General features: G+C 38.2%; 2 protein-coding genes across 3 annotated transcripts in view; both read right to left on the reverse strand.

Moving 5' to 3' along the window:
- Window positions 1–4,808, reverse strand: part of IYD (iodotyrosine deiodinase) — a 66,818-nt gene extending 62,010 nt beyond the window's left edge. Inside the window, exon 1 of the mRNA XM_088161739.1 lies at window positions 2,829–4,808. Within this exon, the coding sequence (XP_088017865.1) occupies window positions 2,829–2,967 (139 nt within the window). The 5' untranslated portion in view covers window positions 2,968–4,808. The remainder of the gene's footprint in view (window positions 1–2,828) is intronic.
- Window positions 4,809–5,297: 489 nt separating this feature from the next.
- The window catches only part of PPP1R14C (protein phosphatase 1 regulatory inhibitor subunit 14C), a 51,671-nt gene continuing 40,133 nt past the window's right edge, over window positions 5,298–16,835 (reverse strand). The window contains exons 3-4 of one of the 2 annotated variants that reach the window (XM_014874276.2): window positions 15,699–15,731; window positions 5,298–6,620 (exon numbers count right to left, since the gene is read on the reverse strand). In XM_014874276.2, the coding sequence (XP_014729762.1) occupies window positions 6,546–6,620; window positions 15,699–15,731 (108 nt within the window). In that variant the 3' untranslated portion in view covers window positions 5,298–6,545. The remainder of the gene's footprint in view (window positions 6,621–15,698; window positions 15,732–16,835) is intronic. The other variant, XM_088161740.1, reaches the window with a different exon arrangement.

Below are 16,835 nucleotides of genomic sequence, written 5' to 3' on the forward strand. Positions count from 1 at the left end.
TCCAGTTTTTCAGATTTCAAAGGTAACCAAGAAGGGGAAATTAAATTAAACAATTATTATTTCACTCAACCCTGGCATTAAAACTTTTAATTTTGAGGAGTTGATATATATTTTTAAACACACTGTTCTTGTGCCAAGCACAAAAAATCCAGCCTCAGAGTGATTAAGTACTGAGCTGAATGTACAACTTCATAGATGAAGAAATAATCAATACTTTAAGTATCAGCTCATGGCCAAGGCACATCAGAGGAGAAAAGAAAGAGCAGACACTTGAGGTAAATTATTAAAATTCTAATGATTTGCCATTATAAAACAAGCACTACTGTGGTACATTGTTGATGTGAAAGCAGAAATACCTTTGAGACAACTCTAGAGAGGGGAATCTTACAAACAAGTTATAGCCTTTTTCCAATATCATATCATTTTGTGCCTGGTTCTAAGTCTAAACCAGCACCAGAAAAATTCCCCAAAGATGCTAAAGCTTTTCTTGTGACTGTGAAGCCTATATTAAAAGGTTAACTGGAGTTTAGGAGGCATGAATTAAATTAGTTCAATAAAAAGAACATTGAACAGCTTCATTTTCTCACAAAACCAAAAAGGCACTGCCAGTTGGTAAGTGTATTTACGGCTGTACCTATTTGAAAGACCTGCTTTTCAGGTGCATATATCAGAGGAACAAAAGTTATTGGTATGTACAGGTTGGTAACAAACTATTGCACCTCCCAAATGAAAACATGCTCTTTCCTAATTTAATGCCTGAAAAAATGCAGTATTCCTTAGTGGCAGTGGAAGCAGAGACTGTACACATCACAGTCACTGCAAAATGGAAAAGAGTGATAACACATCCTACCAATGCTCTGCCTGCAACACTGCCTTCTGAACAGCCCAAACACTGGATTCAGGATTAACCAATTTAGCTGCTATGCAGTTACAGAAATGTGCTCATATCTGCAGTATTCTTCCAGATACACACCTCTCCATAGAGTCCCAGCCAGGACAAAGCCCAGAAGAGCCTAATAGAAGTAGCTTAGTCTCTGACAAGCACTGAGCTCAGGAGACATGGATGTGGGTTTATTTTTTCTTTTCCTAAAGGATACAAGAAATGGTGAGTTTGTGCGTCTGCCACCATTTAGCCCTTGTTTCATTACTTACACTACACCCTCATGTTTATAAACTAGAACATTTCTGTGGCACTGCAAATGCCTCTGCCAGATATTGGGGGGAAAAAACAAAAAACACATTTACATTTCTTCCTCAGAATGTAAGAGAAACTGATTACTTCTAGGAGCTTTATTCTCTTCTTATAGTCTGTGGCTGAATTGTATGCACACACTGATGAAAACTTACTCAAGGAAATAAAGAAATAATGCAAAAAGCAAGTAAACTCCAGCAGTATGAGGCCATAAATCAGAAGACACTAAAACTTACAGCATCCTTTCTAGTCTTTTGGATTGATTTGGTACTGACAGCAGAAACACTGTGACAGAAATAGCACCATGACACATTTCCATTTCCATTTGGTAGTAAAAGATCTCTAAGAGAAATATTTGAGCTTTTAAACTTGGAGGAATGGGGAAAAACAATGCAGACTGTAGACAAACACACCATGAGGTACAGGAGACAATGGGCACCAAAACTGACTTAGTAATTATTGCTTAGGCAGGCTTGAAATTAACTCTGGAAAGACACAAAAGAAAACATTCAGCTCATTGGGGATGGTTAGTGGCAGAAACTAGGTACAAAATGGTTGAAAGAACCAAAGCCTTGTTGACACTGATTGTAGGATCCTCCTTTAAGGAGGCAGAAAAGCCTCCTTGGGTTCTCATCCCCTTTGCCCCCTAGAAGGGGTAGTAAAACAAGTCTTTGTCCTTGAAGAGGATCATCTCTTACATTTTTTGCCAAGTAATTATGGGATTCAAGTCTAACCCAATATTATACAGTTAGGCAAACTGAAACCTCTGCTAAGGGCTACCACAGGATATTTTTGATTTTGATCGTAGAAGGTAAAACATTTAATTGAAATACCAATTCAGTACAACATCTGAGTTTACTACCAAACAAAACCTGCACCTCCAAAAGATTTTTCAGTCTTATATAAATTTTTAAGGATAATTTTTTAAATAGATCAGTTTCTTTAAACAACTGATGTCAGTTTTTGTTGGAAAACAGAGAAGTCTGTAAACAGTGTAAGTTCATGGAATTTGGTCACTACTTCCACCAAAAAAAACCCACAAAACAAGTAAATCCCCATCAGCTCTAGGTTAGATTATTATAAATAGCAATTTCAAAACTTATACATAAACACTCTATTTACACACTGATGACAGAATCTTCCAGTGGCAAAAATAAAATTTACTGCACTAAGCACTTATCACTTCAACTTCTCTCTGGCTTTGAACAGCAACTTTAATTACATTCACAATTACAAATTACAATTTCTTTACTTCAGGAAAAATAAAAGTAGTACCATGAATGTCAAGTAAAAAGTAGAAGAGTTAAATACAAAATGTGTAGCCGGTATTAATTATCTGATTTGATCACTACATAAGCATGTAGTTAAATTGCCATAATACATAGAAATCAGTTTCTTATTAGTTTCCTCTGCTTTAACAAAAATCTAGAACCAACCAAAAAACAAAACAACCCCAAAACAAAACCAAAAACAACCATAGAAAAAAAAACACCAAACAAACAAAACCCCATGAAGCAGAGCTTTAGTTTTAAGGCCTTTGATTACCTTTACTGAAACACAATAACTGATCCAATGACAACTTACCCAGAAAAGCATCCAATTTCAATTTGGAGATACTAATAGATGTCAATCTCACCTATTCCCACAGCAGCAAGCTCAAAAGGCTCATCACCATCAGGATGCTCTATTTTCTTCAACACTTCAAGTTTTCTTCCTTTATCTTCCAGGTATTTCTTCTCTTCATGCTTTTCTCCAATACATGAAAACATTGACATCTCTCATTTTCTTTCCATACAGAAATATATGCAGTAACACAAGACTCTTCTGTTTTCCTAACAGGAAATTTTCTTAGTGTTGTTTTTTCCTGGACTTCCCAACATCTGATTTATTTTCTGGCTTCTTCCCTAAAATTCAACACCTTTTAAAAAGTACTACATGCAGTTACTCAGTACCCGTATACAACCTGTGCATGATGCTAGCAATGACAAATCTTATGCAGCCAAGAAGCAATTTTTCCTTTTGTTTCAGCACTTCACCAGAGCTTTAAGTTCAGTTGTTTTTTCAGAATAAGACCTGCATTTTCTTCTAGCTTCCACTCAAACAGGTCTTCTGTTGATGTGGCAGGCAATTTTTTTTTTTACCCTGGAGCTGCATGTTTACATTAAGACTGTCTTGAATCTCAAAAACCATTTAGAAAAGAAATTGCTGAGTAATTTCAGTTTCACATACACTATTATACCTACCAGCATGAAGCACTAACAATTCTTACTAAGACTCTGTGTCCAAGAGTTTCAAGTGCACAAATGGAGGAGCTATTTTTCTCCTGCTTTTCTTGGCCACATTCTCTGAGAATAGAGAAACTCTCCCTCCCGCATTCTGCTTTATGTCCCCTGCATGAATGGCAACTCCAGGAGTAAACTCCGTTGTTGGGGGGAAGGAACAAAAATGAGGCTGGCAGGCAAATGGCTCGTGTCCTTTCTTCTGTGCCACAGGAATACACCACCCTGCCACTGCAGCCTCATGAGGCACACTAAGTATGATTACACAAGTGCTTTGCTTTTCCTTCTAAGCCAACTGTCAGGTCCTGCTGTAAAACATGCAAAAGCTAATTATGTCATGAAGCAGATTACAGAAACACATGCTCTTGCAGGCAATTTTTAACACTGGAAAGGCACCTCAATTCCAAAACAAAAACCTCAGCTTTACTATGTATTTATAAGAAGGAACTTCAGTTTCTTTCATAGCCACTTAAAAAGCTCTCATTGCAACAACTTGGCCCTTCTCATGAAAGCTGTCCAGCCAAGACATTCAAGAGACTGGGCTGTAAGATTTAATTTCAAGTTGTTTCAGTAACAGTGTGCTATTTATATGCTCCTTGAATATTTCCCCAGAGCCAAGAACACCCACACAGTACAAAGACATAAAGCACAATTATATCTTTTGTGAATTGGTCAATTCCACCGTCACTAACACCAAGGCCAAGAGTAGCTCCATTAAGTAAAAATTAGCAAGAATTAGACCCCATAAGTCCCCAGGAAAATTAGGCCAGCTGCAAACAAAAGCTATTTAGAGCTTGGTTTTGCTCACTAATACTTCTAAGACAGAAAAAACTGTGGTGCTGGAGGAAACTTTTCTCAGAAGTGACTTAGCCCATCGCTATGAGGCAAGAAAACAGTAACTGTCCCAGTCTTCACCATTTCTAAATGTACCACCAAACCTATTCGTTTTAGAAGGGGTACGCTGCTACTTACCACAGCTACTTCAGTGCAAGATGAAAAAGATAAAAGACACAAATATGTCATGTGTACAGTTGGGTGGGCAGCTTTTAGTCAAACAACATAAAAGAAAAAGTATTTGTGGATAGAACTTTTTGCTGTAGGTAATGAGAGAACTGGTACAGTTGCCATTATCTGACATCTGATTTGGCACACTGTTATTATAAAGGGAAAAAAGTGATATTTGAAATTGTCAGTGAAGTCACAAAATGCATCTGTGAATGTGAAACTTACTAGAACCCTTATTGTTCAAACTGTGGGTTGCTTCAGACTCCAGCGGAAAACTCTGAACATGAGAATTGCCAGCAAGTCAAAACCAGAGATAAACTGCTACTTCAGCAGGATATAAAACTTATATTTAAAATGCTGCAGGTGAATCTTTTCTCAGGGGTGTTGAAATGTCTCGAGGTTCCAAAAAGGTGCCTAAAGGAAGAAAGGTAGAGTGTCTCCTTCTGAAAGATCCCCTTCTGCCACACCCTCACTAGGAAACTGAGAGCTACCCAGTGTAAACCTCCCCCTACAGTCCCTCTCTGGTGAACAAAAAAGGTTATCTGAATTTATCAGCATTTATCTGAAAGAATTTCCAAGCTTTTTTCCCCCCCACCCCTTTTTAAATTCCCTAGGGCACAAGGAAGGGAGGCCTCACCTGGAGGAGACTTTCTAAAGTGAAGCTGTGCCCCAGGTTACAGGAGTGTGAGTGATACTGAGTACAGCAAAAGCCAGTTAGGGTCAATATACCTGAGTTCCCATGTCCTTACCACCTTATAGGCTTCTTTTTTTGACAAGCAATTCCATTTACAAACCTACTCAGCCACAGTAGTCTTGTAAAGTGTACATGTAACAAGTCACAAGTTGTTCCATTTATTTGAGTAATTATCTGGTAAATAAAATCATCAGTAAACATTACAAAATTAAATACATTAAAAAAGCTTGCCAGTATACATAAAATTCACAAACATGTACTTCTCTTGAAAAATAAAATATGTTCAGAGCACCCTTGATATAAAATGCCTGACTAATGTCACCTACCAGCAAATGGTAGCTTATCAAACATTCTAGTTAGGACATTTTCCAGAAGGGAGCAGGGATCTCTGTTCTTGCTCTTACAAGTAAGAGAGCCCAAGTTCAGAAGTCTCCCACTTCTCAGGGCAGAGCCATAAACAAAGGCTGTATTAATCTTTGCCTACCTTTATAGGAGAGGAATCTGCATTTGATTAAGACCACATCATTAAATGCAATACAGTACTTGCAACTCATTTTGGTATCACTGCCTTTCCTCCAGCATGAACCAGCTTTTAAATGGGGATGGACATTTCTGTATATATCACTCCAGGCCCATATTCAGTATAGGTTAGCACAGCTCCAAGACACCATGAGGTGGAGAGGAAGTGATCCTGGCAAAGCATTAAAGTCAATCAAATAACTTTTAAGTCTACAAATTAAGCCCTTAAAATTCCCAGTTTTCATATGCTGCAGTTTAAACAAGGAGATATGAGATTCTTCACTGGGCTGCATAAGGGTATTTAGAAAAATGGCAGCATTCATTTTAGCAATCTAAATTGGTACCTTTTGGTAGCAAATTTGCAATAGCCACCATTCAAATAATTTACTATAACAAACTTCTCCTTCCATCCATGTGAAACAGTATTCACAACCCACTTTAAAATTTATGTACAGACAAGCACAAGAAACTTGACATCCATGAGTTAAATGTACAACCAACTTAAGAAATGTTATCCAACTAGTTGCAAGGAGAAGTCTCCTAGCTCTGTAAATTTACAAGATCTTCTGGTTCACCACATAGGCTTGCTGCCCCTCATCACTAAATCTTGGACTCTTCACTTTCTTCAGTAATCCTCAGGTGAAAGTTGAGCAGCATCCAAATTGTTGATATTTTTGATAAAAAATAATTGACACATAAAAAAGAAACCTTAAAACACACAAAAAAATTCCTTGAGTCAAAACTGAATAAAATCAAAAAAGTTGTGGAGAAAGACAATTATTTTAATAAAGGTCTTGTATTCAAAGTCCCATTTCCCTTGCCATGTCTTTTACAGAGTGCTATTACTTTGAGTTATTTATATACTCTTCTTTTGAGGGGGACTGAGTTTCCTCATTCCTCTTATCCGAGTTAGCAGCTCTTTGATAAATTCCTAAGGAAAAAAAAAAGAAAATATAATTTTAATGATCCCGTAATACCATAACTGAGGGGTTTAAAAAAAAAACCAAAAACCGCGAACTATACGTTTTTATTTAAGCTTTTACTGCTAAGCTGGAATTTCTCTGGACTGACTGTCAGGAACCTTATGCACATTCTCCCCATCCAGCAGAAGTGTGAACAATGAGCTTTTTCCTTGTGATTGTGCTGGCTCAGTCATGGGTTTTTACTGCACAGGGCCTAATATCAACTGTTGAATAAAGCAAAACCTATAGCTGAATACAATGCAAACAGTCAAAGCAGCCTTCCACAACTTAAGCCTGCACAGAAATCAGCACTCTTGCCAAAAGAGGTGTTTCTCTTGCCACTCTCCGTGCTGGAACTAGTATTTTGGTTGGCTGCATACTGAGCTGTACAAGAAAGCTGATCTGGCTAAAAAACTGAGCTGTTTTTCCTCTTGCCCTGCTACTTTCCAAGCTGGCTCAGCTCTCTGAGCAGGCACACCACCCAGCCCACACTAACACTTGTGTCAGTCCAAGGCAAGGCAGGAACAAGGAGCCAGAGGTAGCACCACTGGTTTATGATGGGTGAAAGTGGTTGCAGATCTAAGTGAATTATACTAATTTGAAAGCAAACAAACAAAAACCAAACACCTCCCCCCTTCCAAAAAAACCCCAACCAAATCCCAAAAAACTCAGAACACAACAAACTAATTCACAGACCAGGCCTGTATACACAGTGATATTTTCCCCAGTTTCAGCAGATTTCCCCCTTTTAAACTGTGTGAGAACAGAAGCTTACAGATTTGCATCATTCCCTGAAATTCTTTTGGTATACAATTTCTTGCAGGTGCATTAAAAGCTAAATTAACTCCTTACTGTCACATTGGAAAAATAATGTTTATCCACAATACTATGTATCCACAGTAGACCTGCAAAAAGGTCCTTATGAAATCAGCTAGCTGTAAACATGGAAGGTAATTATTTAGTTAGGCTGATGTAAAAAGCCAGGTTGGACAGGGCTTTGAGCCTAGTGGATGGTGTCCTGGCCCTTGGCAGTCAAACTAGATGATTTTCCTAAACCATTCTATAATTCTATGAAACAACTAAAAGCATGATTTTCTGGATGCTTGAAGTTAAAAAATTACAGTCAACAAAGTCACCACTTAAATGACAATACAGTACCTTTCGAAAAAGGTCACAATGTAACATTTATTACATGGTGTTACACTTTGCATAAGGAAAGTCTGTGTAAATGTGCACTTGAACTTGAGAAATATGTCAGGTTTTTCTGGTGGGACCATGGTCCCAACAAACCAATTTTCTTTCCTGATGATGCTGCATGTACTGTAGCACTGTGGTTATTACTGCATCCACACTATCTGTGGCTGCAATGAACAGCAGCAAAGGCAGAGCAGCTACATGACAGTGAGGTCTCCACCCTGAACTAAGTGAAGGCTACTTCAGGAATACATCTATGCATGTCAATATCATGCTTCCCATCTGGACAGACAGCCTAATAAGATGATCAGAAAAACAGGTTTCTTAAGATCCCCAATCCTCTTGAAGCTGTCTTATTTCACAAAGGCAATGCAACAATATCAACTCTAAACTTGTCACAGTCCAATACTTCACTAAAAAATCAGGAGAAGGATGAAGACATGCTTACTCTAAAAATTCACAGCTTTCAACAAACTTGGCATTAATTCATTGTCATTATATCATCACTGTAAGGACCTGTTAGACAACGCAAAACTATATGGCATGGTGCTGCTTGAAACACAAACCCGCTAGGATTTTTTAGTATTAAACTTATATAAAGCCCTGCAGTACAATCATTAGAGAAATAAACTCCCTCAAGTGATCTTAGAAGATTTTTACTTGGGATGAATGTCATTCGTATAGCCTCTCAACAAATCTTTCCAATAAAACAAAAAAACAACAAAAAAACCCCCAAAAAACACTATAGTCCCATCAGATTAAGACAGCTTTGGAGAAAAATGGGCTGAAGTGCAGTTCTTCCCTTAGAAAAACTTTTTAAATTGTCTGTTCAAACCACAAATACTCTACAAGAAGACATTGCATCTGGAAACTCTCTAGTAGCTTCACAGAAGTAAAAGCCTTAAGGGAAGGGGCATCTGCAGAGTGTACAGGGACATCTATGGTACTCTATAGTCATTTGGGATATCCCACCTTGCTACTCCTCTGGCCATCCTCCCACAGCTCAGTGGAGTTTGGAGCAAGTTTCCCTTAGATATGAAATGTAGCTAGGAGTCAGTTGCTTTTTAATATTACATTATAGCAAAAGAGAGGAATTCCTCCCCCCGTACTTTGAAGAGTTATCACAAGTGCCTTCTTTTGCAAAGCAAGATATTTCCTTGAAGTTTTCAGGCAAGTTTAACACCACCTGGAAGCTTCTTGATGCTGCCAAAATAAACCAACCCCCTAAAAGAGATCTGAAGTGATTGGAACTATTCTTAACATGGAGAAGGCATTCATTTGAAGAAGTACATATAATAATTTTAAATGCTTTATCCCTCAAGAACTTTTTTTTTCTTGAAATAAGGGTCTGCAGTACCAAAGAGTAAAACCCAACAATGGCATTTTGCATGTGACAGACATTTTGCATAATGCAGTAGCACTGTTGTGCACTTCCCATGGATACCCAAGCCACAACACTGGTTAAGCACATTTCTGATTTAGGTATCACTTTGCATCTGACACTCACATGGAGCTGGCTGTTATTAACACAGTTGTGCTCTGGTGCTTGTGCCTTTCTTGCTCTGCAGTTCCCCACAAAGGAAAAGCAGTGTTCTAGAAAAGATGCACATTTTCCCTCATGAAGGCAGAAAAGGAGACTTCACAGCATTCAGTAAACCTTCACTTTATAACTAACCAATTCAGGTTTAAGTCAGCAATACCCATTTTGTTTTCTTAAGCCATTGCTCAAAAATTGCAGTGTTGTTCCTTGTGGCCATTTGAGTCAAGAGTTAATATCCACATCTATCTCCACCTTGTACACAAAAATCATTTCACACAGAGCATTTTCCTGAAATTCCCTCTAAGGAGATATGCTGAAATTTAGCATCTGACGTTTGAAAGCTGATCATGTACTAATCTATGTTAAAAGCACTTCTGTAATACAGGTTGAATTATCTACCTATATATACGGATTTAATTCATGGAGTTAAAAGCAAGAATAATTCAGCTAAGGATTCAAGAACTTATTCATTATTTCTTGAAGAGTTATAGCCAGGAATACACAGGCTACATGCACTTCTAATACAAGAAAAATCTCATACCAGCACTTTGTGCCTTTGTAAATAAAATTTAAAATAATTTTTTTAAAGTGCAAAAATGTACACAAACTGTTAAAATTCGTTTTTACAGATTTTCTTCAAGGAGGCACCCTTGTTACAAGTATTGAGAATCTTATTAATTTGTAATACTAAATCACTGTTTCTAGAAGACATTTTTCTAATTCTAAAGGCAAATTTTAATGAGACAGACTAAATCTATAGTTCATTTGAACTCATCTATATTCAGCCTTAGGCAAAAAATAATAAAGGCAAAAAACAAAGGTGAAATGATAATGTAGGAAAGGGGAGAAAATCATTTCACCTCTCTGCTTTGGTGGTGTGACTCATTGTCTTAATGAGGTCATTTGACAGACAATGAATTCCAGGCTTCCTATTCAAGTCTTCCAATTAATTCTGGAGACTAATTAGACTGTGCCTCTCCAAATTTCTCTTCCTCAAACACTACACATGTAGTAGGCCTAGTTTTTAAACTAAAATTTAAGAGTTTCTAGTTCTCCTGCTTCACTAGAGCATGACATGAATCCTAAAGTCAGTTTTCCTTCACAGCTTTACTTCCCTGTAGCCAGGTCAAAACCTAAGATTTCTGTACCTGTTTGCCCAAGGCTATTTCTTGGAGATGGTTTCATTAGTTGAATGTGAAAACTAAAATCAGCCTGGAGAGCAATCCCACAGCTACTTGGGAAAGAACCTAAATAATAACCATCCTACTGCCAAACACCTTCTCTTCCACACAGGCTCAAACCCCCCCCAAAGCCAATTGTACAGAGAGAAGGGAACCACTTTGGGAGAACAGGGCCAGAAGATGCCTTCTGTTAGCAAGAACCAGTGCAGCTCTCAACATGCCCTCTCCAGTGAGGCCACAGCACCATCAGCATGCACAGCATGAAATTTTTGCAGCAATTTAGCTTCTTGGTGAGCTCTGTATAAGGCACTAACTACATACCACAAAGCTTAGCTATGGTAAAGACTTGGAGCCCAATTATTCCCCAATTCAGCAACACGTAAACAAGCACAGTTTATTCTTGTTCAAACCACCACTTGCTCTTCCATTCTGATATTGCTATGGGTATTTATAAGTTGTATTCATGAGTACTTGCAGAAATGAAAACATGCAAGCTTAATTCTTTCCGATGCTGCTGTACAATATAGGGCAGATCTCAGCAGGCACCTAGAAAGTTTTAGTTCACTGAATTCAGTGGTCAGATGGATGAACAGGAAATCATGTTTTACTGGAAATGCATCTGCCTGCATTGCTTTTAAACAAGTATGTTTTCTAACCTTCTTTCTCTACAAATTCTTCTATTTCATTTCAAGTAATATGGACACAAATACATTTGCTGTGACTTAATAATTTATCACCCATCAGCTGCCCTGGCTTGCCCAGATATAAGGCAGCACACTGCACTGAGGCTTTAGGACACATCTGTAGTGACTGCTGCTTCTTGTGGGCATCCTACATATTGCTGCCGTGCAACCACATAGAAAAAACAAACGGTAACATTAACTTGAAATAACTCATAACATATTAGGACCAAAATAAACATACGGTCCTTCAAAAGTTATGGGGCTCTTTTCAGAAGCATTGAGCTTTCTATTCATGCCTCTATACTAAAAACATAGATTATGTCAATACATAAACCAGCTTTTATCTTTATACACCACAGTGCCTAGCCCACTCTAAAAAGTTGCATCACAAGCCTATCATTTGCTCCAACTAGGAATTAAACTTGGAGAAGCATACAGTTAAGCAAACACATCTCTACCTTTTCTAAAAGTGTTAAAAGCTACTGAAATAGTCCAACCACTGAAGTAATTGAGTAGTCAGTAACTTAAATCTCTGCCCAAGTTCTCCAGAAGAGTCACACAACATTTCAACAGTCTGTTTGCAAACGACATGGAAAGTTATTATTAAAAGATTCCAGAATGTAACTTTCTTTAACGATGCAACTTCTTCTTCTTTTTCTCCCATTTTGCACTAAGTGAAGAATCATACTAACAAAATAGATTTAATCCTGCCTGAATGGGAGACATCTCCAGCCCATTCATCTGAAGCTTTGCATATTTCCATAAAAAAAGAAACAAGTAAATAAACTGCAAATCTAATTTATCCAGTTCTCTTCAAGCACTCGTTATCTGCAGACCTTGTGTTGCTCAGCTGCATCTTTTGGAGTCAGTAAGCATTAAAATTGCCCACTCATTGGATTTCTCTCCCAAAGTAGTTTAAAAGTTTCCTTGTCATTTCTCCTGTCATCATGTTGGCAGTCCCGCTAATGGAAGCTCTAATTCACATCAGCCACAAATATTTCAAATTTTCGCCAATGCCCAGTCTAAATGAGTGGCCTTGCTGTTACCAATAGCAGAGATAACAGCAATACAGATTTAGTCAGCCTTCTTCAAAATATATGTCTTGAAAAAACCTCATCGATTTCACAATCACAATTGTCTTCCTATCCTAAATAAGAGTCTATTGTGAAATATCTAAACATCATGGTCAAGATTTCAGATTAAATTTGTTATATTCACTGCTAACATTAAGATTCTCCACCATCCGATGATGACAGAGAAGATCAGACAGAACTGAGACAGAAGCTCAACAAAGGTCAGAGCAGGATTTTCCACAAGTAATGTGTGGGGCTGTATGAAGAACTGACTGCTCTGGCACAGAGATGATGCAGGAAGAGGATGCTGCTCCCTGCTCCTCTTCAATTACAAAAGTTCAGATCCAAAATTTGATTATGGCACTGATTTAGCAGATACTCAGTCCTTTAAGTTTGTGTACATAAGTTTTTACATAAAGGTCTCACATTAAGCATTTTTCCATACAAATTAAAACAGCCATACCTGCTACCTAAGAAAAGCTTTTAATGTTTTAAAGCATGTTCAACAGTCTAGCTGTATTTCTATTAGAAGAAAGGTTTTGTAACAGTTCCTCATAAGTTACTGTCAGCTATTATCTTTGGCCAATTTATTAAAGAGGTTGGGAACTCTGTCCATCTTTTAAGTGGCCTGGATAACTCAGTTTCCTCTGATGAAAAAGTCAATCCAGGATACATACAAACATTCCTCAGTGTTTCCTTAACCTTTAGTCCAAACGGAAGATACTGAGCAAAACTGACTTAAGATATACATTTGCAGGTTTAGAGGGGTTTTTTTTCCACAGCTGGGTAAGAGCTTTGAGTTATTAAGCTTTCTGCCTGTACTATTTTTCTTTATGTAGTGAATAGCAGGGACATCATATTACATAACTTTTCTTCCATTTAGGGATTACTACCTTTTGCAAATTGTGTAACTCTTGATGATAAAACCCCTAGTGCACTTGACAGACTGTATTTCATTGGTCAGGAGAAATTCCATTAGCTCATATCCATTCTCCACAAATCTTCTAAAGATCCTTTCACAAGCCAACTACCTCAATAGTTTTGAATGGTCTGCAAATATAAAAGGATTGCAGATTTTCTAGACAAGATGTGGATCCTTATATAGCAAGTTTAAGCCAACTAAAAAAGCTCTTCTTAGTCCACACATGGCAGGATAAAATCCACTATTTTTAAGTGGCCTAAGCTAGCAGTCATGCAGTGTTACTGGGCTCAGCATGCCATAGATGAAGAAAGTTGCTGTTGTAAAATAGTCCTGGGATGTGACTCATTTTGGAAACTATCCTCACAGAATCAATTAAGTTGGAAAAGGCCTCTGAGATTTGAGTCCAAACTATGACCAAACACCACCTTGTCAGCTATACCACGGCACAAAGTACCTTTCCTTGAACACCTCCATGGTAGTGACTCCACTATCTCTTGGCTAACCCATTCCAGGATCTATCAACCCTTTTATGAAGAATTTCTTCCTAATGTCTAACCTAAACTCCTCTCCATAGCTTGAGGCTGTCCTCCTATCACTAGTTCCTGGAAGAAGATGCCAACCGCACCTGTCCACAGCCTCCTTTCAGGTAGCTGCAGAAAGTGAGTGGATTAAGTACCCTCTCAACTTGGCTATCTCTAAAGATTGTCAAGGAAGATGGATATTCTCCCAGATAAGGTAGCTGCCTCCATCCCATCCACAGAGGCCTGAAGACACGGGTCACCAGTTCAGTATTAAAATCTCACCTTGATGCAGGTGCCTTGAGGGCAGACAAGGACATATGTCCAGGATGTTGTTTCCTGTGAAGTGCCACACCAACTTAATTTACCAGTATGGCACAAATATTTCCTGTACAACCAAGGTTTCCAGTGGAACACTCACTGATGTCTACCATGTACCCTTATCAGCTCCCTGAAATTTGTCCTTGCATTGGGTCAGACTTCACAACACAAAAAAAAAAAAATCATTCATATGACATGTCTAATGAAAAAGGAAGAAGAGTAATTATTTTATCTCTGCCTTCTGACAACACAGAGATAAGAGTGACTGTTATAAGATATGAGTAACTGTTAATCTCTTGGCAACCTGCTCCTCTCACCTAGTCATGACTCCAGCTTTCTCTTACTAGCCTGTGACAAGAGCCATGTCAGGCTCCACACGCTGTCTCTGTCTTCCCACCTATCTTAAGAAGAACCACCAAGGTTCAATGGCACTTGCTTAGAGGAGGCTGGAGAAGGCTGACAGGGTCATCTGTGGTGTAGCCTTACTACAGTGAGACAGCTGAAGACTTGGCATTATGGCAACTCCATAATGAGAGATGTGTGTTATCGGCTGTAAGGCAACTAAAATGCAACATACAACAAACTCTACAGGTGTTATCAGCTGAGACTTTCTGGGTCAGTTCACCACATTGTCAAAATGTTTGCACCAGCACCTATAATAGCAATTCTGGAGAATCTTCCCAATCTCCCCTAGGAGTCAATAACAATGGAAAAGCCTTGAAGAAAATATCTCATGGACTATGAAGTGCCTATTCAACTGCACTAGCAGTTCTTCCTGATAGTCTATCCTTAAGCCCCACCAGTTTATGTGGCTACAGCTGCAGATATTACAGAAGAACCAACCTATTTGCAGCCTTGTTTCAAAACCAAACACCTGGCTTCTATTCATGCACAGCTGAAAGGTCTCTGACAAAAGGAATCCTGTAAACCAACCCCTCTATTAAATATTGTGCAGCAGTCACTTCTGGGAAAAACTGACTCTATAAATGGAACTAACAAACTGACCCATGACCTAGACTTTTGATTTTTACAATGAGTCCACGGGGGTTTTTTACAATATTTACTCTTCCTAGTAAACACACATTATGTGTGAAAAGCAGCCTATATTAGTACCACACATTAATAGATATGCAAGTTGAAAGTTGAGTAACTAAATCCTGCTAGTACAGGTTACCCACAATTTTATTCAAATCCTTCACACAAACAATTAGCTGAGCTGCATATCTGCATAACAGTTCTCAGAATAAATTTTACTGTCCTAGATAAAATTAAATTACTTCACAGTGCAACATGCAAATATTTTCTGATGAGAATTGTGTTTAGTTTTCTTATAACACAGCAGCTTTATAAGTCAGTATAGTCAGTAAGGACATTAGAGGAAACAATATTGATAGCTCAGCTAAAATGATCAGCAGTTCCTCCACAGGGTACAATCGCATTCCTACTGTAGCTAAGTGACAGGTACAAATATTTTCAGGATATAAAGCTTAAAGTCTATCAGCTAGCCATTAATATTTATCTAGTTACTTTATCATAAGAATAAAAATAAAGTTACTTTGGCTTGAACATAACTACAGTTTCCACACATTAATAGCATTTTAAAAAAGTCTTTTACCTCTGTTGGTTTGTAGCAATCTACAAGAGTTTCCTAGAAGCAAAATATGAAAGTGTCAGTATCCATACAGAGTAATAGTGAACATAAACAAGTCATGGTATGAAACCTGCCAAGGGAGGGGAGAAAGAAAAGGAGCAAGAACAGGAATCACTGAATGAAGATGTTACTGAAAACCCAAAGTTATACAAGTCACCTTTGCTCCCTAGGTGTATCAGAATGATTTGTACCAGGAGAGAAATAATGGCTTCTCTCTCCAGGTAGGAAGTTACAAAATCCCTTTCTCCAAGAAAAACTGAGAAGAGGAGAATCCAAGAACATGTTTCCCAGGAACAGACACGTGAAAGGCAGCTTTCTGTGAGGACATGAGTCTTTGCAATGCAGAAATAGACATGTTAGTTATTCCTAGCAGGGCATTCCTGGTAGGGGGCTGCTGTAGCTAGTTTAGGCAGAAGCAGCAAAGCTATTTATGAATGCTGAGCACACAGCCTGGGGCCATGCCCCACATCTCTGTGGCTGGCGAGTGGGCACAGGGGAAAAGGTGCTAAAGGCACCAGGGCACTAAAATGAGATGTGCTGAATCAAAGCACCATATTAGTCACCTCCCAGAAGCAAGCTGAGGGCAAGCCATGACTCTGGAACAGTTTTCCTTTATTTGTGCATCTGAAAAGATTATAAATGGAGACACTTCCTATTGGCTTCATCTATTGACTTAGAGACAGATATATATTAAGGCAATGATGTTTCTTTTCTTCTCGCCCTCATTCTTCCATTCATTAACTCCGACCTTACACAATATTCAAAGATTTAGAGACCTGGTTTAAACTGTTTAATTTCAGCAGATAGCTTTTGAATTTCCCTACTAATTCCTGTTCCTGACCATCTTACCCTTTCTTTGAACTTTTTGAGATGTTTCAATTTCTATCCAGTATAGACAGAAATAACTGCCAGTAGTCTAAGCACAAGGCAAGACTCCTGGTCTGTATACACACTTCTACTGCTGAAGTGAATCATAGACACTATATGGTCATCATAACTGACTCTCAGTCATATAGCTATTTCCATGTGCTGTTCTTCATTTTCCTATGTTTTCTCTTCTCTATTTTATATACTTGTACAAATTAGAATGAGGCTAATTTG

This window comes from Sturnus vulgaris, chromosome 3 (genome assembly GCF_052056855.1).
Source record: "Sturnus vulgaris isolate bStuVul1 chromosome 3, bStuVul1.hap1, whole genome shotgun sequence".
In the NCBI taxonomy this organism is placed as follows: Eukaryota; Metazoa; Chordata; class Aves; order Passeriformes; family Sturnidae; genus Sturnus; species Sturnus vulgaris.